Source organism: Onthophagus taurus, chromosome 7 (assembly GCF_036711975.1).
Source record: "Onthophagus taurus isolate NC chromosome 7, IU_Otau_3.0, whole genome shotgun sequence".
NCBI lineage: Eukaryota > Metazoa > Arthropoda > Insecta > Coleoptera > Scarabaeidae > Onthophagus > Onthophagus taurus.
Window position 1 is genome coordinate 24,671,685 of NC_091972.1, and position 15,515 is coordinate 24,687,199.

Consider the following 15,515-nt stretch of genomic DNA (forward strand, 5'->3'; position numbering starts at 1 on the left):
GTTGCTGATGATTGGGCGGATACTCTGATCTGTTTTATGAAGTTTGATAAGGCTTTTAAGGGTGGATATCAAAGGGTTCATTTCAATGGAGTTGTATGGAGTGATGTTAAATTTTTTTTAATAATGTTGATCATTTTTAATTAGTTCCTTTAAGTTATTGTTAAATTTAAGGGTGGGATTATTCTTAAATTTTAAAATGTTATTTTCTTTAAAAAATGTTAATGTATTTTTTATACATATATGACTCTTTATCCATCACCACGAGGCCTGCATTTTTGTCTCCTATGGTAACAATAAGATTTTCTATTTTCTATTTCAGATTTTTAATGTTGCAAAGAATTGATTTAGTATGGAAAGATTTTATGTTGACGTTCTTATTCCCACTTGTTTTCCCTCACTCTTTCACTTTTATCATCTGGCGAACGTTCCTTATGACCGTCAGTCCAATTTCACCCCTCATCATGCTGACTCAAGTTATTTAATTTTAAAGGAAATTTTAACGTGTTAATTGTAAGTTTAAAAATTTTCCTTTTTTTGATTTCTTATATTTAGTTATCACGGTTCTTTCTCTACAGGTTTGGTAATTTGTTTTGTCGTTAATTTTTAACATTTTTTTTAAACGCTTTGAAAAACGAGATTTACGATGAATGGAGAAACGCCATTTTAATTTTTTGGATTTTTCAATTTACTCGGGGAGTATTCGTGCGAAAATATTCTTTTCAATTTTAAATTTCTCCCTTCAGGTTTTTTACTTTTGAATTTTTCGTAAACGGAATCTTTTTGAAGAAGTTCTCTCCGATGCTTGAAACAATACTTTATGCACTCTCGATGCTCCTACACCGACGGTAATTATATATATTTTTTATCTGTGTTTTTGTTATACCTGAATGTTCTTTTGTTCCCATAGTCGTGCCTGAAGAATAACGATAATCGTTCGAAATCTTCGAAGCACCGAAATAAAATATTTTAATCGTTTATACGACTTTTAATTTTTTTAGCAGCAAGAAACCCTACAACTTACCTAGAAAAAACCACCAAATTGATAATAGAGGCATCTCCAATAGACCCCGAGATCAAGAAAACGTTAATCCCTCGGGAAAAATCAAGCAGGTGTCCCAAACTCTATGGTCTGTCCAAAATCCCCAAAGCCGGATTTTCCACCGGATGTCGCATGTGGTTCGGAGGGTTCATTGACCTGCTCTCTGGAACCTGACGGTCCATCTCTCAGGAAGGCTGCTCCGGATCGGGTACGGTGTAGGACCGTTTTCCAAGTGGCTGATAAGTGCAGGGCGTCATTTCTCTTGTTGAAGGTACCGTTCTTTTCTATTTCGATAGACTCGCGGATGAGTCTGGTCCTCCAATGTGGAACGTTGGCTATTTCCATATCTGAAGCTGCTACTTTTCCATATACAGGGTGGATCAGTTTTTAATCGGGAAACTTTACTAGGACGTAGTACTTGTCAAAATAACATAACTCTTTTGTTTTCGAGCTATGAGCTGTCAAAGTTGAGCCAAAAATTTACATTTTATCTTTTATTTCGGGTATGAGTGAACCACAAAATTTGAAATGTTGTATGTATGTACTACTGGTTAATATCTTATTTTCAACCATACCTTAAACTTCCCTAGCGCCCTCTAAGGGGATCAAATTCGCAACCCCTTTAATTTTTTTATAACAACTTCACTGTAATTGAAACTTACAGGTTCTCAGAGCCAACTTTTAGAATAATTTTAGCTAAACATGGCGGCACATAGCGGTACATGGCACGATATTTTATTTTTTTACAAGGAAACTATTAACTTTAAGGAAAATACTAAAGAGACAAAAAAGTACCAATATAGAATGAGCTTTACAACCCATGTTTTTGTACGTTAATATTCCATAGTGTTAAAAAGTTGTTATAAAAAATATCAAGGGGGTGGTGAATTTCATCCCCTTAGTGGGCGCTGGGGAAGTTTAAGGTATGGTTGAAAATAAGGTCTTAACCAGTGATACGTACGTACAAAGTTTCAAATTCTACGGTTTACTTACAGCCGAAATACAAAACAAAATGTAAATTTTTTTCTAAACTTTGATCGCTCATAGCTCGAAAACAAAAGAGTTGCGACCCTATGTTTGTATAAAAAATTTGTGTTATTTTGGCAAGTACTACATCCTAGTAAAGTTTCCCGATTAAAAACTGAACCACCCTATACATATACATACAGTATGTCCCCGGATCGAGTTACAAAGAGGAAAAAAATTTTGATTACTGATTTTTCAAACTTACTTAAGCATAAATAATGCGTCGCATATGTTTAAACCACTAAATCGCACGAATTTTATACTTTAACTATAGAAGTTAACCAATTATTCCCATTTTTATATAAAAATTGGACTTTTTTCTAAATTAAAAAATTTTCAAGTTCAATTTATATGTAACCATAGAAACCATAAAAGTTACAACTTATGTTAATGAAAAATATACGGACAAATCAAATTAAAATAAGGCTAAATAATTGAATAAAATATTTTAAATGTAAGTGTATGTAATAACTAATAACACACAATGTAAATTTGTAAGTGAACAAATCAACTATTCGGCACACATTTGAAGACAAGTTCTAAATTCTTTGCAAGAATTACGAATTTCGGGCAGTGGTAGAGATTCTATCGCATTAATTATTCTTAGTTTTAATAGTTCTGCATCTCCTTGTAATGGTTCACTGTAAACAATTTGTTTCAATCATCCCCAAAAATAAAAATCCATAATTGTAAGATCAGGACTATGTGCTAGTCATAAAATGTGACCATTCGGTCACAATGTGTGATGGTGAGCTAGGCAATCGTCTCGCTGAAAGTACATTGACCGTATAAAATTTAAGGGTAATTCATCAAGTTGTTCATTAAAATAATTTTGTAACATATCCAAATATTTTTATTGATTTACATTTTCCTCGAAGAAATATGGCCCAATTACCCCGTGATATGTTATAGCACACCACACATTTACTTTTTTGGAATGTTGACTTCGTCTAGAGAGTGTAGAATTTGGATTTACATCACTCTTCTATGGTTACATATCATAAATTGAACATTGAAAAATTTTTAGTTTAGAAAAAAGGTCAAATTTTTACATAAAAATGGGAATAATTAGTTAACTTCTATAGTTAGAGTATAAAATTCGTGCGATTTAGTGGTTTGAACATATCCGACGCATTATTTATGCTGAGATAAGTTTGAAAATTCAGTAATCAAAATTTTTTTCCTCTTTGTAACTCGATCCGGGGACATACTGTAAAATAATTTGATATTAAAATACAGTGAAATTCCCCTAACTCGACTTCTATATCTCGAATTATCCTCTAAGTCGAATAATTTTCGTAAGCTCAAGCGTTTGACTAGGCTTCAAATGTGTCTAAATGTGTTTTCTCTAACTCGAATTTTCCATAACTCGAAGTTTTCTTCCGCTCCCTTAGTGACTCGAGTTAGGGGAATTTCACTGTAGTATTATCTAAGTGTTTGCCTAACCTACCATTAACTAAAGAACGGTTTGACCGATTTTAATGTTTTATATCTCAAACGAAAGCTTGCGTCTGGCTGAATAATTCTGTGTAAAGTATATTGAACACTTCAATATCTGAAGCTGCTAGTTTTCTATATGTACATATACATAGAATAATCATGCAAAATAATTTGATATTAAAGTAGTATCATTTAGGTGTTTGCCTAACCTATCCTTTGATATGGACTACCTCCGCTGATAGAATGAGAGTCATTCGGCTTGCGCATACTACATATCAATCCTATTATTCCACGTGGAAAATAACCATGATGCTCTGATCTCAATGAGAGTTAGTACTTTCACGGAGGCATTGTAGTTAGCGAGGCTTACAAACCCTCCAGCATGCCTATGAAGTGGGTATATTTGCATCATGGTTATTTTCTACGTGGAATAATAGGATTGATATATTGTATGCGCAAGCCGAATGACTCTCATTCTGTCAGCGGAAGGAGTCGATATCAAAGGATAAGTTCGGCAAACACTTAAATAATACTATTTGAATATTAAATTTTTTTCCACGAATGTTCTATTTATATGTACATATGGTACATTAGCTCAAGATATAGAAGTGTTCAATATATTTTCCGCAAGGAATAATAATAAAAATTCCATATGTACGTATAACTAGAATATTCGTGCAAAATAATTTGATATTAAAATAGTATTATTTAAGTGTTTGCCTAACCTACCATTTAAATGACTCCACGTATCTACCGACTGGAAGTCTGGCCCCCAATTAGAAAAAAATAATTTTGATTAAATTCGCTATAACTAAAGAACGGTTTAACCGATTTTAATATTTTATATCTCAAACGAAAGCTTGCGTCTGACTGGATAATTATGTGTAAAGTATATTGAACACTTCAATATCTGAAGCTGCTAGGTTTCCATATGTACATATACATAGAATAATCATGCAAAATAATTTGATATTAAAATAGTATCATTTAAGTGTTTGCCTAACCTATCCTTTGATATGACTCCCTCCGCTGATAGAATGAGGGTCTTTAATATAAACTTTGAAAATTATGAAAATGTAACATGATGGAATGCTATATGTTATCAGATAAGAATGCGACGTTAGCCGCGGAATTATATTTCACAAGGTATTCGGAAAGAAGACAACCGCACGTAAGAACCTTCAGCCGGTTAGCAGAAAATTTAATAGATTTTTGGTCCATCCCCAAACCACGTGCAAAAACATACCAAAATGGCCTGCAAGAGGATGAAGTCAATGTGTTGGCTTCACTTGCGATAAATCCATCAACATCTTGCAGAGAAATTGAACAAGACGTCTGACCCAAAAACCGCTGCTTCCGAATATGAAAGAAAAATATGTATAAACCATACAAAGCGGGCCTAACTCATTATTTACGTGCAGGAGATGTCAATCTAAGATTAGAATTTTGTAGATGATATTTAGAAAAATTAAATAATCTGCTGTTTGTTCAAAATGTCATCTGGACCAATGAAGTCTCTGAGTGTTCAAAGAAGATTGGGGTTCAATGTATGGTGTGCCCTTTTAGATAATGGAATTTTGGCATATAGTATCTACCATAAAAACTTAAACTCAGGTAATACCTCAATATATCAAGGCAGCACATTGTGCCTTTGGTCGACAATTTGCATTAAATAAGTTTCAAATGATATATTTTCAATATGACGGAGCACCAGCACATAATGCCAGAGTTGTCAGTGAATTTTTAAATACTACTACAAACTTTGGCAATAATTGGAAACAATGGGCACGTTCAGCCGGTGTCAACTGTTAAGTTGCTATATTAGCAGTCGCGGCTGAACGATATGCTAAGTCAGCGCTGTTACACAGCAGTTTAGTAAATATCTCAGCGTAAGTAATCTGCGCTTAGTTTCTCAGCGGTTGTGAAATTCTAGGTTAGGATTAATATTTTTTGTTAATTTTGAAAACTGGCAGAACTGTATAAAATGAAATAAGCCTTAAAATCAACATCATCATCCATTATCTCTTGTAATAACACAAAATTTTCAAAAATATTATTGTTGGCCATAGTTTTAGGTTATGCTGAACTGCTAATTCTCAATTGCTTGTTCAGCCGATTTCGTTCCGCTGTATTAAAGCTCATACAACTAGCTGACTGATTTAATTCAACTGTTGACACCTGCTGAACGTACCCAATGTTTTCCATCGTGGCATTGTTATCACCATAACAACATTAAGTTTTAAATACATACAATAGTTTTAGAAAGAACAAAAAAAATTGATACATTATGTTCCATCATAGTATGTATGGTTATCACCATAGCAACATTAACTTTTAAATACATACATTAGTTTTAGATAGAACAAAATGAATTTTTGTTAATTATTCAATAACTATAAGAAATATACCCCACAAACTATATATATTTGTTATCAGAAGAAAATAACAAATTATTTTAGGTCATAGCCAACTATGGTTTCCGTTTAAAAAAATAAAGTTATGTCTCAAATCTCGAAAATAAAAGATGGGAAAAAAATTCTTTCTACGCCACTGAATTCTTTGTAAAAAGTTGCCCATATAATGTTTTATTTATAATACTCCATCTTTGATAATAAGTGAGATTCGCGATTGTCGTTTTCGCATAATTTTCAGTTTTTGCCGATAGGCCGAAAACAAAAGACGATAGCTGTTCGGAGTTTTCGGCATTAGCATTTTCTCGAAAAACGAGATCATGACATGTAAGCTACTTTTTTTCTATCTCTTTTAGTTTCGGAGATAGCCTATGTGGACATCAAAATTGGGACACCCTGTACATATACATAGAATAATCATGCAAAATAATTTGATATTAAAATAGTATCATTTAAGTGTTTGCCTAACCTATCCTTTGATATGACTCCCTCCGCTGATAGAATGAGGGTCATTCGGCTTGCGCATCAATGGTATTATTCCACGTGGAAAATAACCATGATGCTCTGATCTCAATGAGAGTTAGTACTTTCATGGAGGCATTGTCGTTAGCGAGGCTTACAAACCCTCCAGCATGCCTATGAAGTGAGTATATTTGCATCATGGTTATTTTCCACGTGGAATAATAGGATTGATATGTTGTATGCGCAAGCCCAATGACTCTCATTCTGTCAGCGAAAGGAGTTGATATCAAAGGATAGGTTCGGCAAACACTTAAATAATACTATTTTAATATTAAATTTTTTTTTTGAATGTTCTATTTATATGTACATATGGTACACTAGCTCAAAATATAGAAGTGTTCAATATATTTTTCACGAGGAATCATAATAAAAATTCCATATGTACGTATAAATAGAACGTTCGTGCAAAATAATTTGATATTAAAATAGTATTATTTAAGTGTTTGCCTAACCTACCATTTAGATGACTCCACATATCTACCGACTGGAAGTCTGGCCCCGAATTAGAAAAAAATGTGTAAAGTATATTGAACACTTCCATATCTGAAGCTGCTAGTTTTCCATATGTATATTTAAATAGAATAATCATGCAAAATAATTTGATATTAAAATAGTATTATTTAAGTATTTGCGTTACCTATCTTTTGATATGGGCTCCCCCCGCTGATAGAATGAGAGTCATTCGACTTACGCATACAACATATCAATCCTGTTATTCCACGTGCAAAATAACCATGATGCTCTGATCTCAATGAGAGTTAGTACTTTTATGGAGGCATTGTCGTTAGCGAGGCTTACAAACCCTCCAGCATGCCTATGAAGTGGGTATATTTCCATCATGGTTATGTTCCACGTGGAATAATAGGATTGATATGTTGTATGCGCAAGCTGAATGATTCTCGTTCTATCAGCGGAAGGAGTCTATATTAAAGGATAGGTTTGGCAAACAGTTAAATAATACTACGTTAATATTAAATTATTTTGCACGAATGTTCTATTCATATGTACAGATTGGTTCAAATTCGATGTCCGAATAGGCTAACTCGAGAGTTAGAAGAAAAGTAGCTGACATGTCAGAAATATGAAAGTAGAAAATATCAGAAATAGGTTTTTTTAATTTTCAGTTATAGAACCGTAATTTACAGGAAACTGTAAATTTAATTTCTTCGACGACACTAAAAGAAAAGTTTATTTTTAGTTTTACTCTAAAACAATAAGAAATACACCTGTCAAACCCTATATTTTTGTAATCAGAAAAAAATAACGAATTTATTAAGCGAATAATCAGTGGTTGTTTCCAGTTAAAAAAACGAAAATTGTGATATCTCAAAATCTAAAACCGACAAATTTTTTTTGACTACGTCATCAAATTCTCTGTAAAAAGTGTCCATATAATGTCTTAGTTATAATACTCCACCTATAATAATAACCAAGATAATTACATTCGCGGGTTTTACGATATTTTCAATTTTGGCCTCTAGGGGAAAAACAAAAGACGATAGCGCTATGAGGTTTTCGGCATTAGCAGTTTCTCGAAAAACGAGATGATGACATGTAAGCTATTCTTTTTCTAACTCTTATAGTTTCCGAGTTAGCCTATTGGGACATCGAATTTGAACCACTCTGTACATATGGTACACTAGCTCATGATATAGATGTGTTCAATATATTTTCCACAAGGAATGAGGATTGATATGCGGTATGCACTAATAATAATAATAATAATATTTTATGTACCCTCCGAAATGTGTAATAAAATAAAACAATGGCTTAGATATATTGTAATTTTTATTTTCTCATTGTAAAATGACAAAGAATAAATCTAAAATTCATTTGAATTAATAATATATACGATTGATGTAGCTATACAATATATTATATTTTAAATATAATGATTAATGAACAACCTAGAAAAAGTTGATATTTAAAGCAATATTCAACCTCAATTTCACACAAAAGTACATATATTCTAATTTATTTGATGCATCAATGATAATTTATAATTAAAGTAAATCATCTACAATAATTACATTTTAAAGCTGCATAAAATACACGCGAAACACTTCAACTCTTTAAAATTTACGATTCACGCAAGCGTTTTCGCGACATTTTACGCGACAAAGCCAAACAATATATCATTTCGTCTGCCTTTGATGGAAACGCTCGCCACTCATTGCTTAGATAGGGAGTCAGCGATATAGGAGATAGTCATCGAGATACATACAGGGTGTTCATTTCAAAACTTTCCACCTCAATTTCTGTAAATCCGGAACTTTAAAAAGAAAATCGCTGAAACAGGTAAAGAATAAAACCAAGGGGGACAACTTTTTATGCAAAAATTGACTCACTCACTTCAACCCCCCGCCGCCAGAAACCAACCCGTTAAAAATCTTAAATGGAAAGGGGTGTCAAGTGATACCTCATTTTAAAGGTCTTTTAAGGTACTACATGTTAGTATTTATTGTTAGGTTTAATGGTCGTTGTAAAAACGAACATGGTAATTTAATTTTATAAATTAATAATAAAAGATTACTTATTCTTGCTTTTAAGAAGGTGATTAAAGTTTTTAATATTAATTAAAGCGGGAAATACAAAACAAAGATTTTCGCAAAAATTTCGAAAACAAATCGATCAATTTAAAAAAAATAAATACTAACATGTAGTACCTTAAAAGACCTTTAAAATGAGGTATCACTTGACACCCCTTCCATTTAAGATTTTTAAGGGGTTGGTTTCTGGCGGCGCACAGTGGTCTAAATTCGAAAAAACCCGAACAAAAATATTTTAACGCAGTTTGGGTTGAGATAATTTTTTGAAACTTGGTATATGGCTATAGGACTATATGCTAAAGACTTTGTGAACTTTTGGATCAAATATGGCAACAGGAAGTACTAATTTACTTGAGGTCACATTCTACTTTTTCATATAATTTAGGTCCTTAGAATTGGACAAATACAAAATTTTATACAACGCTATTAAATCATGAAGGATAGCTAAATACAAAATTGTTTAAACTAAATTGGTTATATAGTTTACTTCGATGTAAGGTTTCTATAAATAAATCTTTAACTACAGAGTGTCTCACGTAATTGGTTCGTTAGAACTTTTTCAGGTTCCACTATTCGTACAATTTTGAAATTTTGGTAGCATGGGTTGTTCATTCGGAACTTTCAATCTAAAATACTTTCAAGATGGCTGCCACTTCCGGTCTACCGGAAGTAGACCATAACTTCGTTATTTTAAATAGAATGCTATAGTTTTTATTACACCATTTAATTGTACGTAAAAAAATAGGTTGACTTTGATAAAAGTTATTGGTACCTAGCGTTTTTCGTTTTCGAGTTATTTTGGTTCTAAACTTTTTTTGGTAAATTTCACCATGTTCTTTAAAACTCCATATCTCAGCCAACGTTCATTCAAAAAAGGTCTAAATTGGTACGATTATTCTTCAGATGCTGTCAAATAGATTGTCATTTGTTGTATCGGAGTATCTTATACAGGTTGGTCAAAAATTGAATTATTGTTTCTCCATTTTCACTGGCGAGAAAGTAGAAAATTTTAAATGGAACGGAAAGGGAATTTAATTCTCTATAAATTATCTACGTTGCTTAACAATATGTGTTTCTTCTTGTTCTGTTTCAGACCATTCTTCGTCATCTTCATCTTCGTTGCATCCTGCCTCATATAGCTCTTGTTCTGATTCTTGTTCTTCGTCATATTCATCTTCTTCTTTGCGATCTTTTTCTTCTTCCTGGTCTTCTAAATTGTCTATTATAAATAATCTTTTAGTCTCCATACTCATTTTTTTATGTTTTCTAGAAATGTGCTGTTGAAAATTACTTATAAATGGATGTGAACTGAGTAGCAGTCTTTTAAATAGATCTTCATTCGTATCCAGTCTACTACATTTCCTTGTGTGGCTCTCTCTAAATTTTCGGATTTTTTTGTTATTAGCTTCTTGCGCTTCTTCCGACAACTCTCCAATAGATAGTAGAGTTTCTTTAATGACTGCAGATCCATGTATCAAAATTTTATGAACGCTGGTTGGCATATAGTACTAACCATAAAATGGACGTACTTTTCGGCAGTTTTGAAACAATATTTATTAAATTCATTGCAATTAATATTGTACCCACTGTTTATTGCAGCCAAAACAACGCCAAATCGCTGTATTAGTTCCTCGTCAATTCCTTAAATGAAGTATAAAGTGATTAGTACATGCGTGCTTACCATAAAATTGTCATACCAATAATCTCTGATGATAATTTAGTAAAAGTACGTATGAACCAGACACCTTCCAAGTTCTAATTTCTAATCTGTATGAAATGTGAAGCAAACACACAAAAAACCGAATGTATGCAAGGAGAATAGACAAACCAAACTTAAAACCTTCTAGCTCTACCGTTCATCTGTGAAATTTTTGCTCTGCATAAATAACATTCCATTCCAGATGATTCCATCAAATTCCCATCAAAGAATTACAGACCTACAACATGTATTAATAATTCAAATAAAGTTTTAAGAAAACGAAGACTTTATACCTTGCCATCCACCATCGTGAAATAAAGAGAAAAGTTAACACTTACACATTTTGAGGTATATGGCTGAAGGGAACTTATTTGGTTTGAAATATATATTTTTCTTCGGTGCTTATAAGAGCGGCTTTTCATGCACCCATTGTAATCTAATCGGTCTACAAAACCGTATAGATGATGGTGTGGGGTTTTTCCACAATACAATATTATTATCATTGTCTTCCAATCGTAATGAGACTAGGAAGACATAAATAGCGAATCATCTTTTCCCTCTGCATTTGTGATGAACTTTTGTTTATAAGTCGAATGACATCCGCTACCATCAAACCCCCACTTACAATGTAATATAGAATTTACATTTACATTTGGATAATTATCCAAACATTTAAAAAAATTTTTTTAAATAACATTTAATAAAACTGGTTCCGAGTGTTTCTGAAGAAGGTTGCACCATGGCATCCGAAAACCAAACCTTTTCTTAAAAGACGCACGGCAAAACCCGAAAGTTTCTAGTGTTAGTTCTAGTTTTAGTTCTAATATTAGTTCAATTAACCCCGGCCGTGAAGCCTTCATACTTATAAAAAAAGTAGATATTTCAAGTGTTTCAGTTTTTTGCCGCACTGTATCTAACAACCACTTCCGGTTGTTAGATATGCCTGAAACTTTAAGTCTGATATTCTATTATAGTTATGCGAGTTTACACCAAATATACAAGATTTATCTTTTAAGAAAAAGAATATAAGCATTTTATATGAAAACGGTCCAATAACACACTCAGTCACTGATCATCTTTGATCGCTAATATCTTGGTAAGGAGCAAGTTAAAGCAAGATGTGGTTATCATGTTATATAGAGCACATCTCAAAGAATAAGAATATTCTAGCGACAAAAGTTCTTCTTGCGTCTTCTGCAAGATATATATGTTAAAACATTTGGATGTAACTTCAAGTAGGTGTTAATTAGCTTTAAAAGAAGTGCTTATTACGTATTTCTGCAAAAATATTTTAAAAATTAGAAAAGTGCCAAATGAAGACCTTTCTATACTGTTCAAGATAGCAACAACGCATTGTCTTGAAAAAGTGGAACACAATATATTTTCTTCATCTAAAGTTGTAGCATTTTATGATATTTAATACACAAGAATTGTAGTACTGTTTTATTGCGTACAATTGGCACTAGAAAGTACATAAGACTTTATTCCTTTCAGCTCCCAGTCTATTAAGACCTAAAGTACATGTAACATGTAAAAAAAACGAAAAAAAAAAAATTTCGAAAATTTGATTGACGGTGCGGCGGGGGGTTGAAGTGAGTGAGTCAATTTTTGCATAAAAAGTTGTCCCCCTTGGTTTTATTCTTTACCTATTTCAGCGATTTTCTTTTTAAACTTCCGGATTTACAGAAATTGAGGTGGAAAGTTTTGAAATGAACACCTATATAATTTACTGGAGTACGTGCTCACGATATTCGCTTGGTCGAGAAAACGGTCCGATTCGCCAGCATGTTCCCCCACCCTATAACGGCAAGAAATACAAAATAGTACTAACTAATGGATATAATTCAGCATGAATTTATTCAATATTTACTAAGTAATTCAAATAATGTTATTCAATAATGATGAAAAACACCAAATAATACATATTTAAGTTATTATAGTTAATGATTAGCTCTTATGTTTATAAAATGTTGGGCTATTAAATGGAACAAAGTATATTCATGCGATGGTGTTCCGAATTCAACATTTATCGGATGCATGTTTGGGAAGAAAAATAATGAATGCTTATCACAAATATTTTCTTTGGCGCATTTAATAACGTTGGATTTGACATTCTTTAAATGGTGCTCTTTAAGCACCACAGCTTGGAACGATTTTTCGAGCACCTTTACAATCAAATAGACTGCATTGGATGGTAAAATTAAATTGCCTCTATTCACATGTCACGTGAAGTTTTCTTTTGCATAATTATGGTGACTGTCATTTTTTAATATCAATAGGTCAATACAAAATTGACAATTTATATTATTTATAATATTTTTTACAATATATCCACTTATATAATGTAAAATATCCTGTGCATACAGGCATAAATTAATATTTTCAGTAAGTCCAACATATTTCATAATTTCTTCGTCTTCTGATTGCTCATTTTCATTTTGCAAAGATCTTTTTTCAGATCTAAATTGCAGGCAATCATAATTGTCAAAAGTACAACAATTCCCAGTTTCAATCGCAATATTCTTGGTGAAAAGCAATTGTCTGAGACAATTTTTGAACTGTAAACAGTTGGGATTGTTGTTTGAACCACCTCTGGCACGAACACAACTAAAAAATAATTCAAGATGGTCCTGTGACATTTTATAAGTGAGAATATATTTTAAAGGATTCTCTTCCCTATATAATACTTTATATGCGATGTCTAAAGTACTCTGCATGTTCACAATAAATGCTATTGCAAACATTTTCCTTCCGCTTAGAAAGATAGGAATATTGTCTAATTTTAAAGTTTTTATATAATTAGTTGTCTCTGAAAAGACGGCTTTAATAGTATTAATGTTTGAAGCACGTATTGACTTCTTGAAACCACTAGCAAAAGGATTACGAGAATTGAGAATGTCAAAAAGACGATCTATATTTCTAATAAAATGAATTGTAGCTTCGCTGTTTTGGAACTGTTGGTCCCCATTTTTCCGTAAATAGTCCATGGCATCAGCCACTCCACTACTCAAAGTCTGAGCTGCCAATTTCACCTTCATGATACTATTTCTGAAATTAACATGTCGAGAAGTTAGTTTATTAGCAAATCTCAATCCAATACTATTTTGCAAATCATTTAAGGCATTTACGAAATACCATTGCACATCTCCGTTTGCAGATTTAATAATCTTTTTATCAGCTAGAGTATTTCGGGCAAGCTTAAGCATATGACATGCATCAAACATTACATTAACTTCTAAAGAAGTACTGGTGGTAAATTTACAATTAAACCTATTACTGTTTACATCAAAATTACATCCTAAGTTTTTGAAACTTTGTACATTTGCGGGTGCACCATCACATGTAACATTCCATATTCTTATACCTATGTCATCTAATTTCCTAATTGCAGAATCTAAAAGTGTGCTCAACAAACTACTATTAATTTTATTCACAAAAAAATAGGCTACAGGACATTTAAATCTTTTCGTCATTGATACTACTAATATAACCAACACCTCACTCGCTAACTCCATATTTTCTGTGTTACAGTATTCAACATTGCCTACATAAGCACCTTTCACCGGTTCCCATACAAGCTGTTTTCAAATCGACATTGAGTCGAACACCAAGCAGCAGTCTTGCAACCAAATATTTTTAGTCAGTTCAATTTTCAAAAATTCTAAAACTTCAGTTAAAAAACCTGGTTCACATTGGAAACTATTCATCCAATTCCTAATTGTCGAAGGATGGGGTAAAGTAAATAATTTTCTAACATATGCATAAGCCTTTGGAGAATAATAAAACAAAGTTTTAGCAAAATCTTTCATGCTGTTACTATAACGCACACCAGAACTTTTAACTTTTTTACTCTTACGGTCATGTAATAGCATGTGTAATGGAAACCCACTAAATTGCTCTGCCAACAGGGTTACTACATCACTAGAAGCTGGGACACGCTTTTTAATTTCTTGAAGTAATTTGTTCAAACTTTTGATTCGTACATCCCGACGTTTTACTTGTTGCTGCAAGATCTTAATTTTTCGTCTCAATTTTATCTTAGTTGGTGACTGAATAATACACTGAATACCCACATCACATTGCATTGCATTCTGAAAAATATTTTATAATTTTGTGATCTCTTCGATAACAGATAATAAAGAATTACCTGTTCAGATATCTCAGATAAGTCGGGTGTAGTACTTGTACTTGGCATGTTCTCAATATCATCAGCCTATAAAGATTAAAACAAAACTAATTCATATTTTAATTTTCAACATATTTTTAATATAAATGGTATTTACCTTTTTCTCTTTCTCAATTACTCTAGAGAATAAACGTCTTTTGGATGGAGGAGGTTTTTGAAGGTGATTTGGAAATCCTTTAAACACTGAAGGAAATGCATCTTCTTTTAGCCATCCCTTGCTGGCACCTGGTCGTATTTGATAATCCGTGTCAAGAAAATGATCACTACATAGAAAACTATACTTTGTTGGCTTAAAATTTTTCCTGCGTACTTCCTTTATCCATTTTTTTAAAATTCCAGGCGTATTTAATGGAAATCTGGAACATTTATACATATATAATAATATTACCACAAACCTGAATCTAAAAATTGTAACTTACCGATGAAATTGTAAACCACTTCCTGTTGACTGTCTATTTGTACATCCGTATGCAGAACAAGAATTTACCATCTTTATACATTTATATAACACACTAATTTAAACACAATATTAAAAAGTTTTGTTGGGGAGAAGGAAGCGCCGAGCGTTTAGGCAACCCACCGTGCCGCTGGGCGACGCGTGCATGAGATATATTCCGTGTGTGTGTTGTTCACATAGCAGACA

The 15,515-nt window shown here is 32.5% G+C and overlaps 1 protein-coding gene across 1 annotated transcript; it reads right to left on the bottom strand.

Annotated features, from left to right (window-relative positions):
- Positions 1-14,270: 14,270 nt before the first annotated feature.
- On the bottom strand, positions 14,271-15,391 carry LOC111416590 (THAP domain-containing protein 1-like). Its single transcript, XM_071197476.1, has 3 exons — positions 14,970-15,391; positions 14,834-14,899; positions 14,271-14,777 (listed from the first exon to the last, which is right to left on the bottom strand). Exons 1-3 carry the CDS (start codon positions 15,243-15,245, stop codon positions 14,271-14,273), a joined length of 849 nt encoding a protein of 282 aa, XP_071053577.1. The 5' UTR covers positions 15,246-15,391.
- Between the last annotated feature and the right edge of the window lie 124 nt (positions 15,392-15,515).

Bases quoted from the DNA above. Each gene is read 5' to 3' on its own strand.
- LOC111416590 (XM_071197476.1), bottom strand. From the start codon at position 15,245: ATGTATAAATGTTCCAGATTTCCATTAAATACGCCTGGAATTTTAAAA. The intron at 14,900-14,969 runs GTAAATACCATT...TAATCTTTATAG, and splicing joins TAATTGAGAAAGAGAAAAAG to GCTGATGATATTGAGAACAT. The intron at 14,778-14,833 runs GTAATTCTTTAT...AATATTTTTCAG, and splicing joins TATCTGAGATATCTGAACAG to AATGCAATGCAATGTGATGT.